This window comes from Prionailurus bengalensis, chromosome D2, assembly GCF_016509475.1.
Source record: "Prionailurus bengalensis isolate Pbe53 chromosome D2, Fcat_Pben_1.1_paternal_pri, whole genome shotgun sequence".
NCBI classification, from domain to species: domain Eukaryota; kingdom Metazoa; phylum Chordata; class Mammalia; order Carnivora; family Felidae; genus Prionailurus; species Prionailurus bengalensis.
Genome location: NC_057351.1, coordinates 59,554,559 through 59,579,853, shown reverse-complemented (window position 1 = coordinate 59,579,853; position 25,295 = coordinate 59,554,559). Strand labels below are relative to the sequence as shown.

General features: G+C 36.4%; 1 protein-coding gene across 6 annotated transcripts in view; it reads right to left on the bottom strand.

Annotated features, from left to right (window-relative positions):
• BTRC (beta-transducin repeat containing E3 ubiquitin protein ligase) overlaps positions 1 to 25,295 on the bottom strand; it is a 181,205-nt gene that overhangs the window by 74,361 nt on the left and 81,549 nt on the right. For 4 of the 6 annotated variants that reach the window (XM_043597308.1, XM_043597306.1, XM_043597305.1 and 1 more), the window contains one exon: positions 8,250 to 8,327. The exons of the other annotated variants lie outside the window; for them this stretch is intronic. In XM_043597308.1, coding sequence (XP_043453243.1) covers positions 8,250 to 8,327 — 78 coding nt within the window. The remainder of the gene's footprint in view (positions 1 to 8,249; positions 8,328 to 25,295) is intronic. 6 annotated transcript variants of the gene reach the window in all.

Sequence of the window (25,295 nt, the reverse complement as noted above, 5' to 3'; positions counted from 1 at the left end):
AGAGAGAGAGAGAGAGAGAGAAATAGAATACACTTGTACAACCAACTGATTTTTGGCAACGACACTTCTGGAATTCATTGGGGGAAAGAAAAGACTTTTCAACAATGGTGTCAAAACAACTGAATAAAAAAGTGTAGGTAAAATAATGAACAGCACTCATAAGAATTAATTTGAGATGGACTAAAGGGTAAAAGCTAAAACTTACAAACCTTCTGGAAGAAAACCTAGAATATGTACAAATCATGGGGTAATGATTGACAGACTGGGCTTCATTAAAAAATTAGAAAGTTTTCATCAAAACACACCATGAATAAGCAAGCCATATATTACGAGAAAACACAGAACACATATCTCACAGAGCCAGCAGCTAGAACTCAACAGAACTCAATACAATTGAGTTCTAGAACTCAATACAATTGAGTTCTAGAACTCAATAAGACAATGCAATTTTTTTAAATGGCAAAAAACTTAAACAGATACTTCACAAAATATCTGAATAGCTAATAAGCACGTCAAAAAGTATTCAACATATGCTCACTAAAAAAGCTTTATATAAGAACATCCATAGCAACTTCACTTACAAAAACGCAAGCAGCTTAGGTGTCCATCAAAAGAATGGAAAACAAACTATAATGTACTTATTCAACAGATATATCATAAAAAAAGAATAAACTACTGATACAGTGGTATAAAATGGATGTCATAAAATTACACTGAGTGAAAGTCAGACTCCAAAAATCTATGATTCTATTACATGAAATTCTAGAAAAGGTGAAACTAACCTATGAGAGTAAGCTGACCAGTTTTTGATTCACTGGCGATGGGAAAACTGATTGGGAAGGAGACCAAGGAAACTTTCTTGGGTAATGAAAATGTTCTATAGCTTGATGAGGGTGGTGGTTACACAGGTAGATAGACTCATCATTAACTCACTGACTTATACAATATCTATGCAGTTCACTGTTTGAAAATTTTACTTCAGTGGAAATGTAAAAGCATGCAGTTAATATTTTAGAGGAAAAAGGACTAAACGTTTGCATAATTAATAAAAATACGCTATTTTCTAGGAAAAAAATAGTTATGGTAGGTTAGACAATTCCTTTTCCCCTCAGAAATGGATAGAAGACACTCAGAGGAACATTAGACAGATTCAGGAAACCAGTTCTAGTCCTGCAGGAGTTTCTAGAGTAAGGCTATGCATAAGCTTTTATTTTCTAGACATCCCATCTGTAAAATGGGCATATGATCTTGTTTACCTCCCAAGAAAGTCACATAGCTTAGTAAACTAAAACTTGTCACAGTCTTAAGATCACCCTGGAATAAAAAGGCTAAAAAATTCAGTACTTTACATTCAATATTTTACTAAGACTTCTTCCAGGCTAGAATTAAACTAGTGAGTATAATTGCCACTGGCAAGATACGCTCTGTCCCCATGCAACATTCGGAAAGGTAGCCTCACTGCTGAACCAGAGGCAGAGAATTTTGCGTTGGAGTACTTTAATACGTTTTTATATTGCATATAAAGCACATAAGCATAAACCAGTAAGATGCCTTGCTGAAAACTACCTTCTTTGTGAAAGCAGGCTGTAATTCTGAACAAGTTTTCAATTTTCACAGTGCTGCTAGGGTAAAACATTTTAAAGAGTTTAATTTTTTACAATGGATTCAATGACATAGGATTATCTAACAAAGTAATGGCTAATCAATAGAAGGTTTAGTTGTCAGGTGAAACATATAACACACTAAAAGGGATTGATTGCCAGACTTCTCCTTATTTACTAGAAGGTATATATTTAAAATGACACAAACTTGTTACCAGGCTGCATTCTTTTAACCTTGCAAAAAGCTGCTTAAGAAATCTGTTCAGCAGCCCTATAGCAAAACAAGATACGGTATAATGAAAATGGGCAGCGATTGGGGGGCAGTACAGGGGGGTACAGGGAGGGGGGAGACGGGGACCTTCAGATATATGGTAACATCAAATCAAGTTCCCAGCAAGAATATGGGATAGAAAAAGCAAACTACAAGGCAACATCTAGGGAAGCTGGGACTGGGCTTTAAAAATGCCACGCTGATGCTACCCAATCTCATTCAGTGGATGCAATTCTCTACCTGATCTCCTCCCAAAGTACTCTTAGGGCAGATTTTTAAAAGACTCATACAAAAGGGCACAATAGGCTCCCCTCACCATTTTTTTTTTTTTAATGGTACATCCACATTAAGCACTGAACACAAAATGAATTGGTCCATATGGGCTTCGACCAGCATATAAGCTGTTTCCTTTATAATTTATTCACAACATCTCAAGTCTCTATATGAAAATACACTTTTTATGGTCATTGCAACCCAGGAGTTCAATAATACTTTTTCTACTAAGTCAGTGATTACACAATTTATCAAAGAATGATTACCCTGAAATAAACATAAAACAAAACACCAACCCCCTATACAGTCTTCCTTCCTCAAAGTAATTTTAAGAAAGCCAGTTATTAAATTGCTTCTTTTGGAAGAAGGGTTTTTGTAGCTAGACACAAATTGCCGAACCATGTTTTTAAAAAAAGTTATTAGACTCTGAAGGATTCAGCCGAAGTGGGAAGTTAAATAAACAAATCACTTCATCAGACTTGGAAAGATCACTTTTGTCTTACTTAAGAGACCTACATTAATTACCTTTAAGATCTTTTACATGGACTATTTAAAATAAGTACAATTTATTTATTTATTTCAAATGAGGTGCTTCTTCCAAAGTATTAAATAATGTCTACAAATGCAAAAGCATTTTTATAAATAGGTAATTAAAACAGATGACTAAAATTAAGTCAAGCTGCAAAACATTACCCAGGATGCACTGTGATTTTTTTTTTTTTTTTAATAAACATCTCACGCAATATTTTTCCATCCAAAGCCCAAAGCACTTCAGGGGGTAAAAAAGAGGTAGGAAGTTTCATAGGGAAAAAAAAAAAGCACACATATATAATGAAATAACGCCAAACTCCAAACTAAAGTATTTACAAGATAGTCCCTTAAGCATAGTTTGTCATATTGCAATTACACCTTGCCTACTGCCAAGTCAAAGTGCTTACTATTGCCACTAGAGGGAGAAGTGTCTTAACACAAAGCAACAGCAGATAGGGAATGGGTTTTCTTGAGCAATTATCAGAACAAAGCTCCCCTGGCTGTGTGTACCTTCTAATTACTCAATACAATTAAAATGACTAACCTAAAACAAATAGAAAAAAAACTTGCCTGGCTAATATCTGGGACTTCATTAAACCTTCTCTCCTCATCAATCAAATCAGAAAGAAGGGAATGCCATCATATACAAACATTATAGAGCTATTAAAGGAAGTAAACTCAGTGAGGTTTTTTTTTTTTTGGTTTTGTTTTTTTTTTTTTTTAAGGAAGAAAAGAAGTGGCTCTCTTGGAAAAAAGAAATGTCGTGGTATTTACCCATCTGGATGCTGCTTGAAAACAAATTGTCCTCCAAAGAGCAGAAATACAGTATGTTTTCTCTCAGTTCACTGGTTTATGAATGACTTTTTGTTGTTGTTGTTGTTTTGTTAATACACAATATAATGTCATTTTCTGTGTCAGTGACGTGCTTTTTTCCTCCTACTCATCCAACTGTATAAAGGAGCTGTGCCAGTTAGACCCCCATGCTTATACGGGGCTGTTTAAGATCTTTACTGCTGTGTTTTATGGATCTACTCCAAGGTACTGTTCAGAACAACATAGGAATTTGGGGGCACAGGGATAGGAAAGGAAAACAGCTACTTATTCCTTCCAAAAGGCTTATGTAGTTCCTTTATAAGGCCCAGTCATTAACAGAAGATGACAACACAGTCATTTTTCTTTCAGCTGACAATTGTGACATTTTTCCAGCAGCGTGCAAGGTGTTGAAAACCTGGCAGCTGTTACCTCCTGGGATGAAGATACTTTTTTATCCTCCCTTGACAGTTTAACTCAGTGGGTCAGCACCTTTAAAAGACTGCAAAGTATCCTTGAAGAGGATGGAAGCTTGAATTACTGCTCCCTCCCTAATCAATGTAAACCCTCACTGCAGGTGAAGTCTCCATCTATAGAGGTGCATGGGGGAGGAAAATGTAATGCCCTGAGCCAGATGGTTTTTATCTTGTTTTTAAAGAATAAAGGAACAAGCTAACAAGGGAGACAGCTACTTTGTTAGCTTCTTGGCCTCTCTCATGGCTTTGCATCCCCAGGGTTCCAGCTACACAAGAGAAAGAATACAGAAAAACGTAAACACTTAAAGAAATATAACTAGAGGGCTGGCATCATGCTGCTTTCAAAGAGTTGAGAGAGTTCTACTCAATGCTTTATTTATCACTGCCCACGTTCTCAGGATGGTAAGTGGACACATACACAAAGGGAATGGGGGATGGGGGAAGGATTAGACAGAGGTCACAATTTACTCAATTACATAGAAAGGCAGGGCTGACAGATCCTATTAGCACCAATGTGAAGCAAAGGAGTTGCATGTTGTAAGGCTACATTTTCAAAAAGTAATGAGCACTTTCATGTATCCTCCCAGGCCTTTGCCCTTGTTTGCAGATATGAATAAAAGCTATGAAAACAGTTGCTATGGTTTCTTTGACTTCACATTTTAGGAATAAAAGTAGAAAGAAAATTGTAGCCACTTTGTACATTCTTTAAATAAAAGTTCACACTTCACTTAATGTGGATAGAAGAGATTATTCTGAAATTCAGAAAATTAAAAGAATACATTACCTTTCTTTCCCCACCAACTTTCCTGCCTTCTGATATGGAATGGAAAAGCAGGTATACAAAATGGCTTAGTGACACAGGGACTAGTGTCTCCTGACTTTCTCCCTCAGTATTTTCTTTTTCTACTAATGTCTTTGTTAGGTTTTGGAATTACGGTAATGGTGGCCTCAGAATACAAGTCCGGAAGTGTTCCTGCCTTCTCTATTTTCTGAGTTTGCACAGGAGTGGGTTATTTATTCTGCAATATTTCATAGAATTCACCAGTGAAACCATATGGGGGCCTTTTGATAATCTGATTTCTTTAACAGACATCAGGCTATTCAAATTTGGTTTCACCTTGCATTGGTTTCTTTAAGTTTTATTTTTCGAGGAATTAGTCCATTTCATCTAAGTTGCCAAAGCTGTGGTTTAAAGTTGTTTATAATATTCCCTCATTATCCTTTAAATGTCTGTAAGAATTGTAGTGATAACCTTTCTTTTAGCTCCTCCAGTGATTAAGTAACTCAAAGTTACCACACAGTAGTCACAGTCTATCAACACCTGTGAAACTGTACTTTAGAACAATATATGTAAACTATAAAATCAGTTTAAAACACTACTATGTAACCAAGCATTTAAAAATAAAAAGTGAAAGAGTTCCTGAAATCCCATTAGAAATATCTGTAAAAGAATCTCAAGGGATTGGCCTAGATGATGCAAATCCTACCTACATCAACACTAGGGAAAAGGCAGCTTTGACATCTTTTTATCTATATAGCTTGACTAAAGTGGGGAGGGGGAGCAAATGGCACTTCGTTATTGTCATGCAACAGAGAAAAGGGGGAGTTTAAACAGCTTATATATTATGTCCTACATTAAAAAAATCAGCAGTGGGGTAATCAAGTTCAGGGCAGTCCCGGACAGCTGCCCTGTGACCCGCTTCTATTGACCCCTGCTATTCATCACTCTTCCCTAAGATTGAGAGGGCAAGCTCCTAGGGAGTGACCACCACAATAGACAGACACAAGCCAACAGTAATCTGGTTCGAGCAAAAAACCAGATGGCACTGCAATAAATTTACAAATCTGCATTCATGGGGCTGTTAAAACACCCAGAAGCTAAAAGATTCAGAGGGCCCCAAGAGGATCTCCTACTTCCCAGTTTCTAAAGGCCATTTCTCTTTCCAAGAACACTGAGTTCATGCTCTTCATAAAGAGAATAGAGAAAAAACCCTTTACAAAGAGAGGAGGGGGAAAAAAAACCTCATGACCTAATTAATCTCCAGAGCTTGGATCTCAACACTGAATGGCAGATATTAGAAAAACCATTGTGGAGCAATAGGAGGAAAAACAAAAACAAAAACAAGACAGTTGTTATATTAGAGTGGAGAGGGTGAAGCAAACCTGCTAAAAAGCAATGAAAAAGCCACATCAAATCTCTTTCAAATACTGCACACGACAGATCTTGCAAGTAGAAAATGATTCAATAATGTATGCATTTATTTTTAAAATGAATCAGATTAGTCCCATGTGTGACCTGCTGGTCCATCTGTATGTGCTGGACTTAATAGGCACGATTCTCTCTCTTGCTTCAGTTTGAAGTATGAGAGAGATAAATTTAGTTTAATTTTCAACAGATCAGCCTATCCATTTTCCAAATGGACCATCTGGATCAGCCTATTAAAATTAATTTATAACTTTGCAGAGTGAAAATTCGTTTGTTAGCTTAAATAAAGTTGCCAAAACTTTTTGTTGTGTCATTGTTTTCTGACAGTTGTTTCTGTATAGTGGGCAGACCGCTTCCACCTCTAAATTTATCTTACTCAATACTGTTCTATTTATTTAGATTTATAGATCAGGTGTTTGTCTCCAAATAGTTAAAGTTGTAACTGCACAATACCAATCACTGATCATTTGGGTTTTTTACAAAGCTTCCTGAATGGATTCAGTTCTACTTACTAGACAATAATTTTTACAAAAAACGAAAGTGCCCATCCCCAAATTTTTAACAGAAAGTAAATAAAAAAATGGACATATCACAGTTTCAAGTACTTTCTCCCTAAATTAACACTGTATACAGGGGCACCTACGTGGCTCAGTTGGTTAAGCGTCTGACTTCGGCTCAGGTCACGATCTCAGAGTTTGTGGTCTCGAGCCCCGTGTCGGGCTCCGTGCTGACAGTTCAGAGTCTGGAACCTGCTTCAGATTCTGTGTCTCCCTCTCTCTCTGCCCCTCCCCTGCTCATGCTCGCTCGTGTTCTCTCACTCTCAAAACTAAAATAAACATTAACAAAACCCAAACACTATACAAACCGGAATAAGAAGGCAGAAGTAGAAACACTTGGGCAACATTGAGATCTCGGTTTTAACTCACTGACTGGCTAATAAGCAGGTCCTCTAGTCTCTCTAAGCCTCCATTTTCTTCATCTATAAATCAGAGACCCTATCTAGAAACTTTGCAGGGGGATTGTGAAGATGGAATGAAACAAGTAGCAGGGTTATGGTGGGCACTCAACAAATATTAGACCTCTTCTCCTTTTTCCTAGAATAATGCCATAATGCAAGTAAATTAAAATTATTTTTACTACTGCTCGTTCTCATCTTATCCAACTATATATTAAAAGTTAATAGGTGGTATGCCTATTCTCTGGCAACACTGTAAGAACTTGTTTTTGTTGCTAGTGGGAGACAGAAGATGTTAGAGGTTGTTGCTACAGGCAGTGAGAAGAAGAAATTTTTTGATGAAATGTTTTTGGACATTTTAATCCCCAAAAAAGTTTTTTTTAACGTTTATTTACTTTTGAGAGACAGAGACTGACAGAGTGCAAGCAGGGGAGGGGCAGAGAGAGAGAGAGGGAGACACAGAATCTGACGCAGACTCCAGGCTCTGAGGTGTCAGCACAGAGCCTGATGAGGGGCTCCAACTCACAAACTGTGAGATCGTGACCTGAGCTGAAGTTGGTCACCCAAGTGGCCCAGGACATTTTAATTTTAAAAAAGAGAGCACCAAGGAATTAACTTTCAAAGTAAAATGTGTTACCTTTGGGGATTGGGAACACAGTAAGCAGTAAGTTTTTTTAGGTTATCAATAACAGTCTTTACTTTTAGAAAAGGTAAATATCGCTCAGACTAAAAGGAGCTAACTTCTCTAGAGGCAGATCCCTTTTGATTGTTAATTTTTTTTTAATGTATTAAGAATCTCAGTAGGAAAGTAAGATTTAAAGCCAACTATTCTACTATCTGCACTTAAGAAGCAATTCAAGTTATTTTTCCTGAATAAGAAAACTTTTATTTGATGTTGTTTTCACTACACATAAGCAATCGATCTGTCCTGTACTTGTACACCTAGGATATTTTTAAATGATTGGGAAAACAATGTTACCTGATTGAAATTGATGGCTATAGCCAGACCAACTTCAAAGTACTCTTAATTTAAGCTCTAATGCTTAATGAATGGCAAATTGAGGGTTTCCTGTCTTTTGTTTTGTTGTTGGTAGCTTTTTACTTTAAGACAGACTGAATTTCATACCTGTCTAAGTGAATTCTTCTCTGGTATTATCTTCCTAGGGGGTTCGCCATTATTACAGTCTTCTCTCTCTGAGGAATTCTGTGAAAGAAAGTAAGCTTTAATTCAGTTCTCATTATCTTCAATCTTATTCTGTGGGGGTAACTGAATTACATTTCTAATTCTGTAAGCTAGAATACCATGTATATTTATGCATTTATTCATTTGAAGATTTATATACATATAGACATACACTTATGTAAAGGAAAACATATGCCCATGTATATAAATAAATGTAAGTAGGGACGTAGGTGGAAAGTATTTCATTTATATTTAAGCACTGCCCAGCAGATCACATTCATCAGATATCTAGTTTATTGCTCCTTGAAAATGCAGGTTGGCATTGGACATGAGAAAGTTCCAGTTTATGCTTAGCTGATAACAACTTAAAGCATGATTATTACCTTCTCTTTAAATAATTAGTTTTGAACTATAGTAAATGTTTGGTCACTACAAATTCTCAAAGTATGGATCCTAAAAAAAGAGTTCTTTCTCTTCTTCTTCTCAGATTTGATTTTCTTTTATTAAAAATAACATAGTACTTAGCTCAAAACAACATCATTTCATCAACGCTTTAGGATTAGAGTCCATTCTTGCCACTATCATCTCAAATAGCAGCTAGGAGGCCATAAATGTCAGTGGGATTTTTAAATACTTAAGAAGAGGAGGAAAAACAACAATCCAATTGAAAGCAAGTTCAGAATTCTAAATATCAACAGAATTATAAAGCAGCAACACACAGAATGGGAGAAAATATTTGCAAATCATGTATCTGATAAAGGATTAATATCTAGAATATGTAAAGAAGTTGTCAACTAACCAAACAAAAAACCACAAACAACCCAATTCAAAAATGCACAAAGGACTTGGCTAGACATTTCTCTAAAGAAGTTACAAACGGCCAATCAGCACATAAAAAGATGACCAACATCACTAATCATATTTCAGAATGTAAATCAAAAAGTGTAAGTAGATACCACATCACATTCATCAAGAAGGCGACTATAAAAAAGACAAAAACCAAAATATATATTGGCAAGGTTGCTGAGAAATTGGAACTCTTATGCACTGTTAGTATGAATGTAGAAACAGCTGCTGTGGAAAACAGTATGGTGGTTCCTCAAAAATTAAAAATAGAATTATCATATGATCCAACAATTCCACTTCTGGTATATACTCAAAAGAGTAGAAAGCAGAGTCTCAAGGAGGTATGTGCACGTTCATGTTCATAGCAGCATTACCCACAATAGCTAAAAGGTGGAAGCAATCCAAGTGTCCACTGACTGATGGAAGGGATAAATAAAATGTGGTGTATACATCAAAGGAACAGGGTTCAGCCTCAAAAAGGAAGGAAAATGATACAGGCTACAACATGGACAAACCTTGAGAACATTATGCTAAGTGACATAAGTCAGTCACAAAAAGATAAACACTGTATGATTCCACATATATGAGATACTCAGAGTAGTCAAAATCATACAGAAAGTGGATGGTGATTGCCAGGGACTGGGAGAAGGGGGGAATGGGGAATTATTGTTTAATGGGTATAGAATTTCAGTTTTACAAGATGGAGAATTATGGAGACAGATGGGGGTGATGGTTGCAAAACATTATGAATGTATTTAACACCACTAAAAAATGGTTAAGATGATTAATTTTGTTATATATTTTTACCACAATACAAAATAATAGAAAAAAAAATCTGGTAATCAACACATGTAAGTCACTATCTGCAAGGCAAAATACAGAAACTCCGAATACATATTTTTGGGTACTATTTTCCACAACTACATTTATAGTGTTAATATTTTAATATTTGCAAGTTTAAAATACTCATTACATATATCCAACACAGTCTAACTGGGGAGCTACTTTATTTTTAGATCCAGGAATTGTTTCCAAACATGAGTTGATCTGAAAATTTTCATACAAGTATGAAGTTATTAGTAGAGTATAGGATCATAACTGTACTTTAAACTTAGGTGTACCTTTTTTGGTTTGTATCAAATATTGTATTTTAAAATATATTAAAGGACAAGCAGCATATATATAGTGTCATTTTAGGGCCTTTGCACCTCTGTGGCTACAATCTGTGGGCCCTGTGCATTACCTGTAGTTGGGTGACAGACTACTACTGTAAGGTGTTCCTTTTGGGCAGAAATCTCTTATGAGATTTAACTTGATATTTTATATTTGTGATGAACACTTGAAGGTAATGGTCCCCAAAATTAAGACAAAAAAGAAAAAAATATGCTTTGCTATATAAGCAAGGGACAGAGAGACTCAGTAACTTCAGAATTGTCTTTTCTCCGCATTTTGAAAAAAAAGTAATTTAGTCTACCTACAAAACAGAGAGATAAAGCTGAATTAATGACTATAAAGCATTCCAAACAAGGAAACTAGCAATGTATGCCACTGTAAGATAAGCAAAGGAGGGGAAAGGCCAACATTAAACCCGTAAGATCAACTTGAGTATTTAACTTTAAAAAAAAAAAAAAAAAGGAAGTATAGGGGCGCCTAGGTGGCTTAGTCAGTTAAGTGTCTGACTCTTGGTTTTGGCTCAGGTCATGATTCATGGTTTGTGTGGTTGAGCCCTGTGTCGGGCTCTGTGCTGACAGTACAGAGCCTGCTTGGGATATTCTCTCTCCCTCTCTGCCCCTCCCCAGCTCTTGTTCTCTAGCTCTTTCACAAAGTAAATAAATAAACGTTAAACAAAATAAAAAATAAAGCATAAATCAAAATTTTAAATGCTAAAATTAAAAAATTAAATGTTTTACAGAATACAAACTTAAGGCAGTATTCAATTATAAACTTACAATTTCCAAGTAACTATTCCCCAGACCATGAAGTTCCACCCTCCCTTAAATGAAGTACCATTTATAATCAAAACTGGTTTAATTCAATGTAAATTCCTATATTTGAACGTTAATTATGTTTTGTAAAAATGTCATCATAATAAACTGGAAGCCTAGTTATGTTTTGGTCAAAGTTTATTATAGTAAAGTCACCATAAAGCACATTTTTACTGTATACGTACAGGAAGTGAAACAAAATTGATGGTAAACTCTCTATATACTGAATTACATTGTGAAAACAGTAATGTGAACCTAATGAGCGGCAACTACCTAGTCCATATCCACAATTTTCTTCCTCCTGACTCTCTTAATCTGATTTATCTCTACCTCACAGTAGAGAGATCTGATAGACGCTACCTTAACATTATGTGCCTCTTGATATGATGTACTGAGAAGAACACATTATTACTTCTGAGGTAACCTTGCCAAAAATATCTAAGCTCAATCTGATCACAGAAAATATCAGACTAACCCAAATTGAGGGATTGAGTAATTTTTAAAAATTACTAGTATTGTACTAACAAAAAATGTCACAGTCATGAAATACAAAGAAAGACTAAGGATCTGTTTCAGGTGAAAGGAAACTAAAGAGACATGACAAATGAATGCAACTTGTGCTCTGAGATCACTGGGGTGGGGGTAAAATTGATGGTAAACTCCTCTGTATAGACTTATATAGTGACAACAGTGATCTGCATCTAACAGAATGAGTAGTGCCTACCTAGACCACACCCACAATTTTCTTCCTCCTGACCCCTCTACTGCATTTGATTTTGATGGTTAAGTACTGAGTATTGTGACATAATGGTATAAAAAACATTATTGGAACAATTAGAAAAATTTGAATAGGGTCTACAGATGAGCTAATAACATTGTATTGGTGTTAATTTCCTGATTGTTTCCTCACTTTTAAAATTTACATACCGAAAAATTCACTTGTTGGGGCGCCCGGGTGGCACAGTCGGTTAAGCGTCCGACTTCAGCCAGGTCACGATCTCGCGGTCCGGGAGTTCGAGCCCCGCGTCAGGCTCTGGGCTGATGGCTCAGAGCCTGGAGCCTGTTTCCGATTCTGTGTCTCCCTCTCTCTCTCTCTGCCCCTCCCCCCTTCATGCTCTGTCTCTCTCTGTCCCAAAAATAAATAAGCGTTGAAAAAAAAATAATAAATTAAAAAAAAAATTCACTTGTTTTGGTGTTTAGTTATACGAGTTTGACAAAAAACATACTGTTATGTAACTACCACCGCACTCAAGATGTATCATTTCCCAAATTCTCTTGCACTGCCCTTATCCAGTGAGCCCCTTTCTCTAGTAATCACAGATTCTTTTTTTGTCTCAATAATTTTATCTTTTCCAAATATCACAAAATGGAATCATATACTATGTAATTTTTTGAGCCTTTACCCACTTGGCTTAATACATCTTGTTGAATAGACAGTAGTTCTTTCCTTTTTACTGTCAAGTAGTATCACTGTATGGATGCTCCACAGTTTCTTTATACATTGTTTCCTGATTTTGATAATTTGTACTGTGATTATTTGAAAGAATATCCTTGTTTTTTGGAACATACAATGAAACACTTATGTTGGAAAAAGGACATTATATCTGTAACTAACTTTCAAAAGGTTCAGAAAAAATAATAAGTAAATGAATGTGAGCACATGTTTCCATATAAACAGAGATAAAGCAAATGTGGCAACATGTTAATATGTGGAGAATATGTGTGAAGAGTATAAGGGGACTCTTTTCACTATTCTTTCAACTGTTCTGTAATTCTGAAATCATGTGAAAATAAAAAATAACAAGTAAAACTGATGAAACCTAGAGGAAAATATGTTTAAAAATGGAAAGATGGGGCTCAGCTGGTTAAGCGTCTGACTCTTGATTTCGGCTCAGGTCATGATCTCATGGTTCGTGAGTTTGAGCCCGGCCCTGGGCTCTGCGCTGACAGCACGGCACCTGCTTGGGATTCTCATTCTCTCTCTCTCTCTCTCTCTCTCTCTCTCTCTCTCTCTCTCGCTCTCTCTCTCACTCTCTCTCTCTGCCCCTCCCAACTTGCTCTCTCTCTCTCTCTCAAAATAAATGAACTTAAAAAAAATGGAAAGGTAGAAGTCAGATAAGTGAAAAATAAATTTTGGGGGAAAAATTCCCTCAAATATAAATAAAAGTTACATTCTACCACTTAACCCTGAGCCAACTAGAAGAATCTGACTGCCTATTACAGCTCATTCACAATACTCAGATTAAACATTTCATTATAGTAAACACATTTGCAGAATGTATTTGTAGTCCTGGAGCAATAATATGGTATAAATAGTAGCAGTATATTAAAATATTTCTAAAATATTTCATTACCTTTCATAAATTTATTACCTTTAATTCAAATATTTCTCACTTAAGCCCAGAAGCCCCTGGGTGGCTCAGTAGGTTAAGCATCTGACTCTTGATTTCGGCTAAGGTCATGATCTCACAATTCCTGAGCTCAAGCCAAGCATTAGGCTCTGTGCTGACAGCATAGAGCCTGCTTTGGATTCTCTTTCTCCCGCTCTCTCTGCCCGCCCCACCCTCATGCCTGCACCCCCTCTCTTAGTCCAGCACTTACTAGTTTAGAATTGTAACTTCAAACTGGAAGCATTTGGGTTGTAACACCTATACACATACTCACAGATGTTTGGGTAGGAAAAAGTCAATAAAGTGAAATAATGCTAAAGCCTGTGCATTAGATCTCAGGGATGTATTTTGGATAAAATGTGTCCAGGAGTAACCTCGAGGTGAATAAAAAAGAAAAAGAAATCATCTCAAAGAAAGTATTCAGGTGATAAATTTAAATAACCTGTCTCAAAATCAACATATCCAAATTTAAGGCACTCTTTTACCATTCTTACCCATCTTAGGCCACCTCCTTCTCTCCCAACTTTTCTTTCCACCTCAAACTTAAATCCTCAGTCAATTTTTACTCATCCCTCCCCCCGACTTTTTTTTTCGTTGAATGTATCTAACCAATTTCAGGTTTTCAATTTTTCCTTTGAATCATCTCTTTTAATAGATCTAACCCTTGGTTTGTATTTCCAGTCTCTACTCTAGGCCACCACCAATGCTATTACTATTGAGACAGCCTTCTGACACACTTACCGAAACCCTTATCTAAACCATTCTATACACTACTGTCAAAACCATCGTTCTAAAAAGACTTACCTCATCTCACCCCACACCTTGCTCAAACACCTTTTATAGCTCTCTGTCACCTTCAGGATTAAGTCCAAACCTCTTAGTATAGCATCCACAATCTGGACAATTTACCTTTCCATCAGTCTCTGGAACCATTTACATGACATTATTTACCATTCTCCAAAGTATGAAAAGCACTCTCTCATCCCTGTGCTTTTGCTAATTCTATTCCCTCAGTGTGTAATAGACTCCTTTCCTGATCTCTCCATCATCAAAATCCTGATTCAAGGATCAACTAAAACGATACTTTGTCAGGGAAGCCTACACTTATCCCCTCCTCCACCTACACCACACTTACCCCAGATGGAACTGATTACTCTGAATTAGCACTTTATTTCTATTTTGGCACTTCTACTTTATATCTCTCTATATTATATCTCTCTGTGAACAAGCTTCCCACCCCTACTCCCCACTGTAAGATTCCTTCTGAACAGGGGCAGTTTCTTTTTCATCTGCATTTTCCAGTGGCTCAGCACAAAGTTTGAGAACATAATATGAGCTTTTAAGCGTTTGCTGGATTGAATGCTATTGCCAGATTAATCTTTCTTAAACACCACTAATTTCATGGTGGTCTTTTTTCCTTAAAAACGTTCAGTAGCCCTTTGTATCTATGGAATCAAATATTAAGTTCTAGGCCTGATTTTCAAGATCTTCCAGAATTTTCTGCCACATTACACCAAGTTATTTCCCTCAACATACATTTTCTGCCCTAGTCAAGCAAGTCTCTTCACAGTCTTATAAACAAGTGATATGACCTCAACATTTTCAGGCTGGAAGGATCCTTAATTTTAATGTCATTCATTCAACAATTATAAACACAAGAAAATTATTTAATCTATTCAAGTCCTACCCATTCTTGAAATGAGTTTCAACTGTCGAATTCTCTAAGAAACCATACAGCTATTCCATCTTTCCCTACTGGAAATTCCTTAACATTTTTATCTTGGTCCACACAGTTGGGCACTTAATTAGGTAAATGTCTGCATGTTACTCTCAGCTACCCAATAACATTGAAAGCTTACTGGGTAAAGTCTTTGTGGCTCCGTGTACTTCCCAACACATTACATAATATACAGATAAGTGCTTAATAAATAATCAAAGCCCTATACCCACATTGTCCAGCTAGCTTTAAAAAAGATTTTCAGGGGTGCCTGGGTGGCGCAGTCGGTTAAGCGTCCGACTTCAGCCAGGTCACGATCTCGCGGTCCGTGAGTTCGAGCCCCGCGTCAGGCTCTGGGCTGATGGCTCGGAGCCTGGAGCCTGTTTCCGATTCTGTGTCTCCCTCTCTCTCTGCCCCTCCCCCGTTCATGCTCTGTCTCTCTCTGTCCCAAAAAACAAAAAATAAAAAAATAAAAAAAAACGTTTAAAAAAGATTTTCAGGGGCGCCTAGGTGGCTCAGTCAGTTAAGCATCCAACTTCAGCTCTGGTCACGATCTCGCGGTTTGTGGGCTTGAGCCCTGAATCGGGCTCTGTGCTGACAGCTCGAAGCCTGGAGCCTGCTTTGGATTCTGTGTCTCCTTCTCTCTGCCCCTCCCCCACTTGTGCTCTGTCTCTGTCTTTCAAAAATAAAAAAATGTAAAAAAATTTTTAGTAAAAAAAACAGATTTTCAAAGCAGAAAACCTTCAAAGTGATAGCCCAACTACAGTCCTACTCGCCCATCACTAAGGATGTCAGCATGACAATTTAAAGCAGGAGCTAGCAAGTTCCTGCTCTAAATAAAGTTTTTGCAAATAATGTTTTACTGGAACTTAGCCAACTCCACTCATTCATTCACCTTTTATCTATGGCAACTTGCATACATCAATGGCAAAGGTGAATAATCACAATAGAGATCCTACGGCCCAGAAAGCCTCAAATATTTATTGTCTGGTCCTTTACAGTTAAAGTTTGCCAAGCCTTGATTAAGAAGGAAAAGTTCTTCTGTGGATAAGCAAAGCACTCCTGATTCTTCAGAAATGGATTTTATTTGTTTCTCCCAGTGTCCAAAACAAGTAGACGGATTTTGATGACAGCACACAGCAGGTTTACGGCTAGGGCAATATTCTCCACGACCTAGTAAGTGGCTTATTTACTGTTTTCAGTTATCTATTCGAACACACAACTCCTGATGACATGGATAATCAAGAGTTGATTATATAATCAAATGAAAAACTAAACTAATTTACACAGTGATGAAAAGTCAAGCCACTTGTAATGACTTATCATAATCTTTGAATAAGCATCTTGCTCAAGGTTGGATGGTGCAACAGAGCCTGAGTCTGTCTAAATAGACATCTGTTATAAATAAAATAATCACTGCCAACACTAGAAGTAACATTCCCCACCTATGCCACATTTCTTATTGAGAAAATTCAAAGGATTCTGTAACCAGGAAAGTTATATCATTTTAGTGAAGTGGGTAAATTGTGGTGATTTTGACTCTGATTTTGAACACATTTAAAAAATGGAGTCATTTGAGCATCATCACATAGAATGACAACCACATGAAAGATGAAATCTTGAGACCAATTTCTAATAGCTAGTTGCAAACATCATACAGTGGGCTTGATTGGTAAATTAGTAATTGAATTAATATTTTTCCCATTAACTTAATATATCATTTGGAACTAAGAACAGCCTCCAAATATATATGATTTGCAATTCTCAAAAACAGAAACAATTCTACAAGGTTAAAGGTAATTTAACTACATGGATAAGAACCACTCAAACCCTTTAGCGAAAGGTGACAACCAAAATATGTGTGTGTGTATCTAAACAAATTTTAATTAATCCTTCTAGGATACATTGGGGAAAACCTAGGTCATTTAAGTTCAGAAGCTGACTGAAGAATCCTATTCAAGGACCAGTTCTAGGGAGGACCTGAAGTGTCCTCATAAGATAATATTCTCTGGCATGTTTTCATGCACACTGCTTCTCCAGCACGTTTATCATTTGACATACTCGATTAAACCACAACCACATCAAAGCCTCCCCATCCTGCTAAACTTCAACAAGATCTTCCAGTTAAAGCTTTCAAGAAGTGGTATTTTCTAGTAATATACCAATCCAAGCACAGTGCTAGGAACCAGATATAATGGAAAGCACTATCAGACAACCAAACACACAGGATTTCCATTAGTACTGTCTTACTTCCTATGAGAGAAATTAAAAAAACTACCAACTAGATTTTTTCCCCTGCGACACTGTCCGGCACTAATTATAAAACACTACAGATGCAGCCTTTCTAAAAATGCAAAGGGATTGTGTATATTTGCAAAGAACAACTATTTTTTATGCTTCCAAATTCTTAATCCTGTTTGGAGCTGTCAGTGGGGGTTAATGGAAGCCTTGGATAGGAGAATTCCAATCTGGTTGGCAGATGGATAGGTTGGTTATAGCTGCATAACTATGTCTTGCCTGCAGGCACAATTCAGAACACTGTTAAAGCAATATAAAGTCTCTGTCAAGCTGAACCATTTGGATCAGTAGCAAGGAGAAATAATAATAAAAAAGAAGTTCATTTCTGGGCCTTGTGCATTTATGCTAGTATGCAGAAACTGATTAATTGTCATAGTGTGCTGGTCTTCTATACTTCAGATTTCTACTTCTGGAGTAGATTTTGCATGCTAATATAATCATTCTCCCTCTTGAGACATTAGCAAATAATCAAATGAAAAACAGGATCATAATTTACTGAGATTCGAGCAATTCTCTATGCAAATTTGACTTGTTATTGCTGCTGCCTCGTTAATCTGAATGCCTTTGACAAACTCCTTTGATTTATGAACTCGTGACAACTCCAATGTGTATATATTTTGCTAGATTGACATTATCATTAAGAGTGGGTGGACTGAGCTCACATGAATGGCTGATTTTATTCGCTGGTGTCTGCTGCTCAACAGCTGAGCATCTCCTCCTCACAAAGCCCCTGAGCGTCAGGCTCTTCCCATCTTCCCATCCATTCATCATCTCGATGTTAATTGGCCCAGGCTTTAAGCAAATTTTCAACACGATTTAAAGGCACGATGACACTGATTACTGACCCTCTGCCATACGGTGCCTATTGATTAACCTGACAGAGATGATGAGCTTGAGGGAAACTAGGTGTGTGGGGACCTCAGGGGGAAAAATATATTGTCTATGCAGGCAAACACTTGTCATTACCTCACAAGCTTGAATTTGCACTGCACACATTCTTAAAACACACTACTGCATTAACACCTACAGCTAACACAGAAAGTGCTTTCTGTATTCAGAGATATTACAGATATGTCCTGTCAAAGCACATGACACATTCAGTATTTAGAAGAACTCCCAGATAGATGGCTGCCTTTCAACCAATTATACTTGTGCTAGCTGATATATGTATTTTAGGTTAAGTTCAAAGAAAGTGTTGGGTGGCTTGGTAGTTCTGTAGGATACCAGAAAATAATTAGAAGAGGAAAACATACTGGGTTTTTAATAAATACAGAAAGGAAGAAAAGGAGTAAGATTGCTATCATTCCACCAATACTATAATCTGCCGTTCTACCACTATTAAAATAAGAGGTACTTCCAAAAAGGAAGAAAACAACAAACTGAATTTACAAATTTGATTTTCTATTCTTTAAATACTGCTACTTTAATTCCAATTGTCAGAGTATTCCTGGCACAGAAATTACCAATAACTGAATATTTTAAAACAAAGCTAAGCATATTTAAGCCTAACAAACATACCCCTTGAATTCTTGCTTACCCATTTTCAACTACTGCTATACTTAGGGAAATTGTGCAGGATATTTGAAGTTAAGCTTCATGAGAAAACTAAATGCTTCATTAATTCGAGGGAAAAAAAGTTCCTAATTAATAGTTACTGATCAGGCTCACGCATTAGTAACAAACAAAAGTCTGCTTTACAATACTGCTAGATCTACAAATTTACAAAAGCATGCACACTATGAGGGATCAGACAAACACCATATTTAGATAGGGAAGATTCTTATTTAAAACAAAGCTAACAAAATACGCTCCTGGCCACACATATCACCTTGTTTACTTACGAGTCCTGGGGGGACAGCCAATATACAATTTTAAACACGGAGATTTTGGAGCAGCACTAACAGTTATTTCAAAGCTAAAATAATAGAAAACTGAGCAGCAGCCCGGCTGTAGTCTCTATTACAGTGACACGGGCTGTTAATGTAAGAGATCAAATGTTTTTCAAGTCAAACAGCATTGGTGCCTGTTATACTGGAACATGTAGCTTACTCCCTAAAAGCCTGCCTCCTGCTCTTTTCAGATAAACAAGCTCAACTAAACACTGAGATACTCCGATAAGAAGGATGGAAGCGAGGAGCTGCACCAGGGAGTGACAAGGCAAGGGCAGGAAGGAACAAGCATGCTTTTGTTAACTTTCAAGTTACAGAATACACTGTAATATGGCATTTTAATACTTCACCATTAAATGTACAGCTATAGGAAAAGGATGAATTTCTGCCAATACACATGGGAATTAAAAAAAAAAAGCTGAAACAGTTACTTGTTTTACACGTTTTGTGAATAGAAGAGCTATCACACAGCAGTCTCAACACAGTCAGCTGTGTGACTTAAAGGCTGAACCTCAACTTAAGAATGACCAGGAGTATATAAAAGAGTTTGTAATTATGTTAATATGCTCCACATCAGAAGTAATAGTCTATTTAAACTCTAAAGGTTTTTGATTCTAAAGGCTTGATTTAAAAACAAACCAAAAACTTTACACCTTGACCTTTCCAGCACCTATTTTTTCATTTTATTCTGCTTAACATCCCAATTAGGTCACAAAACTGCATTTACTTGTAACAATGTGGCTTAATATTTTTAAAAATCCCAATAGGCTTACAAGGGGGCATTTATATACTACTGTAGATTGTTTTTCTTGACAGAACTAAGACAACTATCACTCTCATTCAGGAAAAAAAGGAGTTTCATGCATATGCTTTCACTGTTTAAAATACAATTGACAAAACACGAAGTAGCTAAACAAGCATGGTAAGGTGAACAAAAATTCACCAAAGATTTGGGATAAAAAGACACATGTAATATAAAACCAAACTCACCTACCATGTGAAACAAAAGTGTTTCTAGCTTAATTTACCTCTTTTACCTTTAAATCTACATGGATCTTAAAGAATGGGTGTTGTTGTTTGTTTGTTTGTTTGTTTTTCCTTTTCAAGATACTACCTTTTTGATTATGTGTTTAGGGCAGAGCCTTTCATGCCACAATTTTCTTTTCTGCCATATTTACACAATATTTCATCCAGAGATCCTCTGCATATAGTTTTAGGTGAATTAAGAGGCAAACATTTGCTTCTACTAATAAGCACATCTGGTTATTTTTGTAACTCAAAGACATCTGCATTCTGTAGATCTTTTTGATTTCTCAAAATGGGGTTGAGAACTATAGAACCCTTAGGATGTATGCCAAAATCCTTTCTGTCTGCAGATTAGTTATTTCTCTCATCCCTATTCCTGATTTTTTTCTGCTAAATGATTTTCGTCACCTTGGATGTCTTCCCTGTTTTGGTGTTCCCATTTGATTACAATTCAACAATATCATGAAAAAAAATTAAAGGCTTCTTTAAAGTTGATAAACTGTAATATCCCCAATGTCTACCTATTGTGGGGTAAAAATGAAATCCTTCCACGTAAGTAAGTAAATTTCTAAAAACCAGATTGGACTAGGTTAAGATTTGTGTCAGGTATGTATTTCAGTTGTGAACTGTCCCTTATTTAATTACCTTTTTTCTTATTATTATTAAAAAATTACTATTTTGTGGGCTTATTATCCTCTGGACTTTTCCACTAATTATACAAAGTCTTAACGAATTTTCAGGTCTTTAAAATTACAAATATCATCTCCTCTTACATAGACTTATATAGATTTTTGGTTCCCAAGGGTAGAAAAACATGGTCCAACATAGGCCAACATATACTTGAAGGATATGCCTTAAAGAACTGCAATATATCAATAAGAAATTAAAAAAATCACACTTTGTTTTATATCTCTTGCTTTCTTCTTAAAATGCCAAACAGACTAACTACACTCCTTATCCAGGATACTCGGCTTTAAGCTGTAACTTTTGCTTTTACTATAAATTCTGCTTTCTCATTTTCTGCTCATCTCCACCACAGAATTTTTTTAAAAACTACAATAAGGGAAAATATGTTTTTAAACAGAAAACAGCTAATATAATTTATAATGACTATATTCTCATAGGCCTCTAAATAGCCAGATACCAAGGTAGTATTGGCCTAAAGGATTTAAAATTTAAGTGAGAAGTCTTCTATTTCTGAAGGGTCAAAGGTTATAAATAACAATTCATGGCTTCAATTTTTCATTTGTCAATATTACCAAACAACAAAATGAAAATAAAACCAAAACAGATTAACTTCAGAGTTCTACCAGGAGTACTTTAACAAATTTATTTGGAAAGATGGCTAATTTTACCGCCCCAGGAATAAACAACCTTTGTAGGTTGGCTGCTGTTGTTTTAACAATGCTCTTTAAGTATAACAAATTTAAAAACAGTTTCCTTTTTCTCCAGATTTTTTTTTTTTATGTAACAATGCAAATGGTTTCTACTTAAAGGGTATGTTTGTGTGTTTCTCTAACAAAACTATTTCTCTTAAGCCTATGGTCTTAAATTATTGGAATACTAGAGAATGATTAAATACCTTAAATCTTCCATTTGGTTAAGTATACAGAATTTTGTTTATGCATTCCTGACAAATCCTACAAACAGTTTATGTGTCATTACTTTCTACACCAAAATTGTTCTTAAAGGGTCACAACAAATCTACATTATTTTCTTTTCTCAGAATTACATGAAAAGTCACTACAAATTGAAAAAGTAAGTTTTACTACCATTTGGCAGAAGTAAAGAGCTTTCTTTGCAAATATTAACGATCCTTTGTTGATTAAAGAAAAAACACATGAGAAATATTAATCCAAATGTTCCAGAATTACTCGACCTTGGATCAGCAGCTCATTTTAAAATGGCCTTTTTATTTAATTAAATAATCATGCTAAAATGATAAAAATTATAATGATTAGCCAATTTAAATGGGACTAGTTTTAATCAATGATTTTTAAAAATCTGTTATTATCATCAATAGTATTTTGTTGTGTTATGGATGAAAAAAAATCGCTTTACTAACTTTAGACCTCCATATTGGATAACTGGTTTGACAGATATCAAACATTAGTTTTAACACGTTAGTACTTGTTCTCACAGCCCAGAACCTGTGAATAGCCTAAGAACCAACTTGGTATTTAGTTTGTTTTGCCACAATTCCCTCTTGTGGAAACCAATGGATCTCTTGCTCCTACAATGAAGGCAATGAAGGAATAGTTGACTTCAAAACCAGTTGCCTATCACTGACTGCTGTACAAAGACATTCTGGGTAGTGGTTGGTAAAGAAAGCATAGCCATTTCTAAATGCCAGTAGTTCCCAGCATCTCTTTTCCTTCTGAGTGGAATGAAGTCTGCAAGCACTGACTGGTGGGTCATTCGACCCACGAGGGCCTGGAAAGGTTTCAAGAATAACAGAGGTCATGTAATTGCCAAAAGAGCATTAGCCACTCAATCATAATGGATAATTAAATGACCTACATGATTCCTGAAATAGCTGCTCTATATTTGGTCTATTACTTGCGTCCCTCAAGATAAGCTACTCATCTGGTCTGCCTTGACCCGCAAAAGTCCAACCTGCGCCTGAAAACTAGCTGCATGCTTCTATTGCTTTGTAAATCCGCTCCCCCCCCCCCACCCCGTGCCTCCAAGTAGTCATGCCCCACACTATGCTTTCAAGAGGACACACATAAAAAAAATCAATCTTGTATCCTTCTCCCTATTGTGCTCTGTGGAATACAAATGACTAAAGCAAAGAAAAAAAATTAGTAAATTCCTGGTTTAGATCTTTAGGGGATAGAAGGAAGAAACATAAGAACCACAAAGAAGGAAAGTCATGATAAAATTTTTTTAAAGTTTTGCTCAGTATGCCTCCAAAGAATTTCACATTTGATTATAAAGCTAGTCAGGGCAGCAAGTCATTAAAACTCCAATTGCCTGGACTGCATTTTTGATGGTGTGTGGCTATTAGAATCTTTCCTGGCCTAGTTTTTTAGTCCATACAGAAAGCAAACTGCCTCTCAACAAAATGAAATATACCGGGAACCAACTGTTTATATAATAGAAGTAACAAAAGGAACAAGAATCTCTATGCCTCACATTTTCATCTTTCTAAATAGTTCAACAATCTTACTACAATATTTGATCAGAAATATAACTGAATAGAAGCCAGCAGCATGAAATGGCAAAAATGTACAGAAGAATATGCTTCTTTAGGAGAAAAGGATCTGTCCATGGCCTTAGAGTAGCTGCATATCAAGCAAACACAACAGAAAAAGGCAAGAGACAAGAAACCAAAGACAACTACACAATAATGGCAAGGAACAAGGCATGTGAGGGACAAAAGAGCTCACATTTAGAATACCTTGGAGGCTAGTAGAATTTTTCCGTTTCCACAGGAAATTATGTAGCTTGAGGCTACTGACTACCCTGATCTCTTACTAGTACATGAATGGCTTATTAAACCTAGAACATATCTGTTTTAGTTAACTTCTGGGCAGGGAGGGGGCTGGGGGGGAAAGAGAACAAAATGTACTTAAATGCTGAATTTTTTCTCCAGGCTGAATGCCTTTCATCCAATAAGACATTCAAAGCAGTGACCCAGCAAATGGATTGAAAAAGCAATCTTCCGTCCCAGTGCCACATTATCATTCCTATTCAGTATTCTCCATGAGATATCTCAATCAGCTGTGTGTAAGTGACAACGCAGCCCATTGCTGGGTTAATTAAACATTTGACTTTAACACCCTCCCCGTCATTAAGCAAATAAAAACAGATAATTCAAACTGCACTTCATCCTCAGGGTACACAACACACATGTCAAAATTAAGAGAGTCCAAGGCCTCTGGGGAATTCTGTTGGGGGCTATAATCAGTTTAAATCTTATCTGGTTTATCAATTATTCTATTGATTAAACCAAACCGGTTATATACAACTCCTCTGCCACATGGGATTGATGTCAGCAGAGCAAGAAAATAACTCCAGGAGGTTCCAAACTGATTTAAAAAGAGACCAACAGACAGACCAATAATAGTCGATTATTACATACCAGTGATCCATATACTGAAAAGTTGATTCTTAGTTTCAGGCGGGTGAAGTGAACTGTTTCCAATCACTATGTCCCCCTACCTTGGAGTTGGCTTGAGTAAATTTATGTCTTGGAAGATCAACATATTTTCTACTGATTTAAACAGAAGCTACCATGCCCAGCAGCTAAAATATTTTATAGATACTAACCCTAAACTGTAACAGAATCTCAAACAAGGAAAACTATTTTTTTCTTATCTTCTTCTTACTTGTCTGCATGTAACCAGGAACATGCAGGGATGAAAGGGGACACGCTTGAAAGTGGATTCTCCTAAAAATATGTAATCGCCCAGCCATTCCGGTATCCTAAAACACCATATTCTTGAAAAAAAGAGAATCTAAGAAAGTACAAAGACCTTACCATAGATACAGAGTCACGGTTCCTCTTACTAATTCCAAAGGTAAACATCTTCAAAGCTATTAATAACAGTGAAAATACTGAGCCGCATCTCAAAAGAAATGTTGATATCTACAATCCCAAAATATTGCATTTCTCCTGGATTTTTTTAAAACACAATTTACTCTCCTGCCCCATTCATTGTGTAATATCCTTCAAGTGTCCAGAATGCTTAAAACAAGGCCATGCCCTACTGTATATGAGAAACCTACTACCAAAAGCGGGGGTGGGGGCGGGGGGGGGAGGCTACTATACACCTGCTATTTGTACACTTGTACCTATACTCTTCAGAAACAACATTTGTTTACTGCTCTGT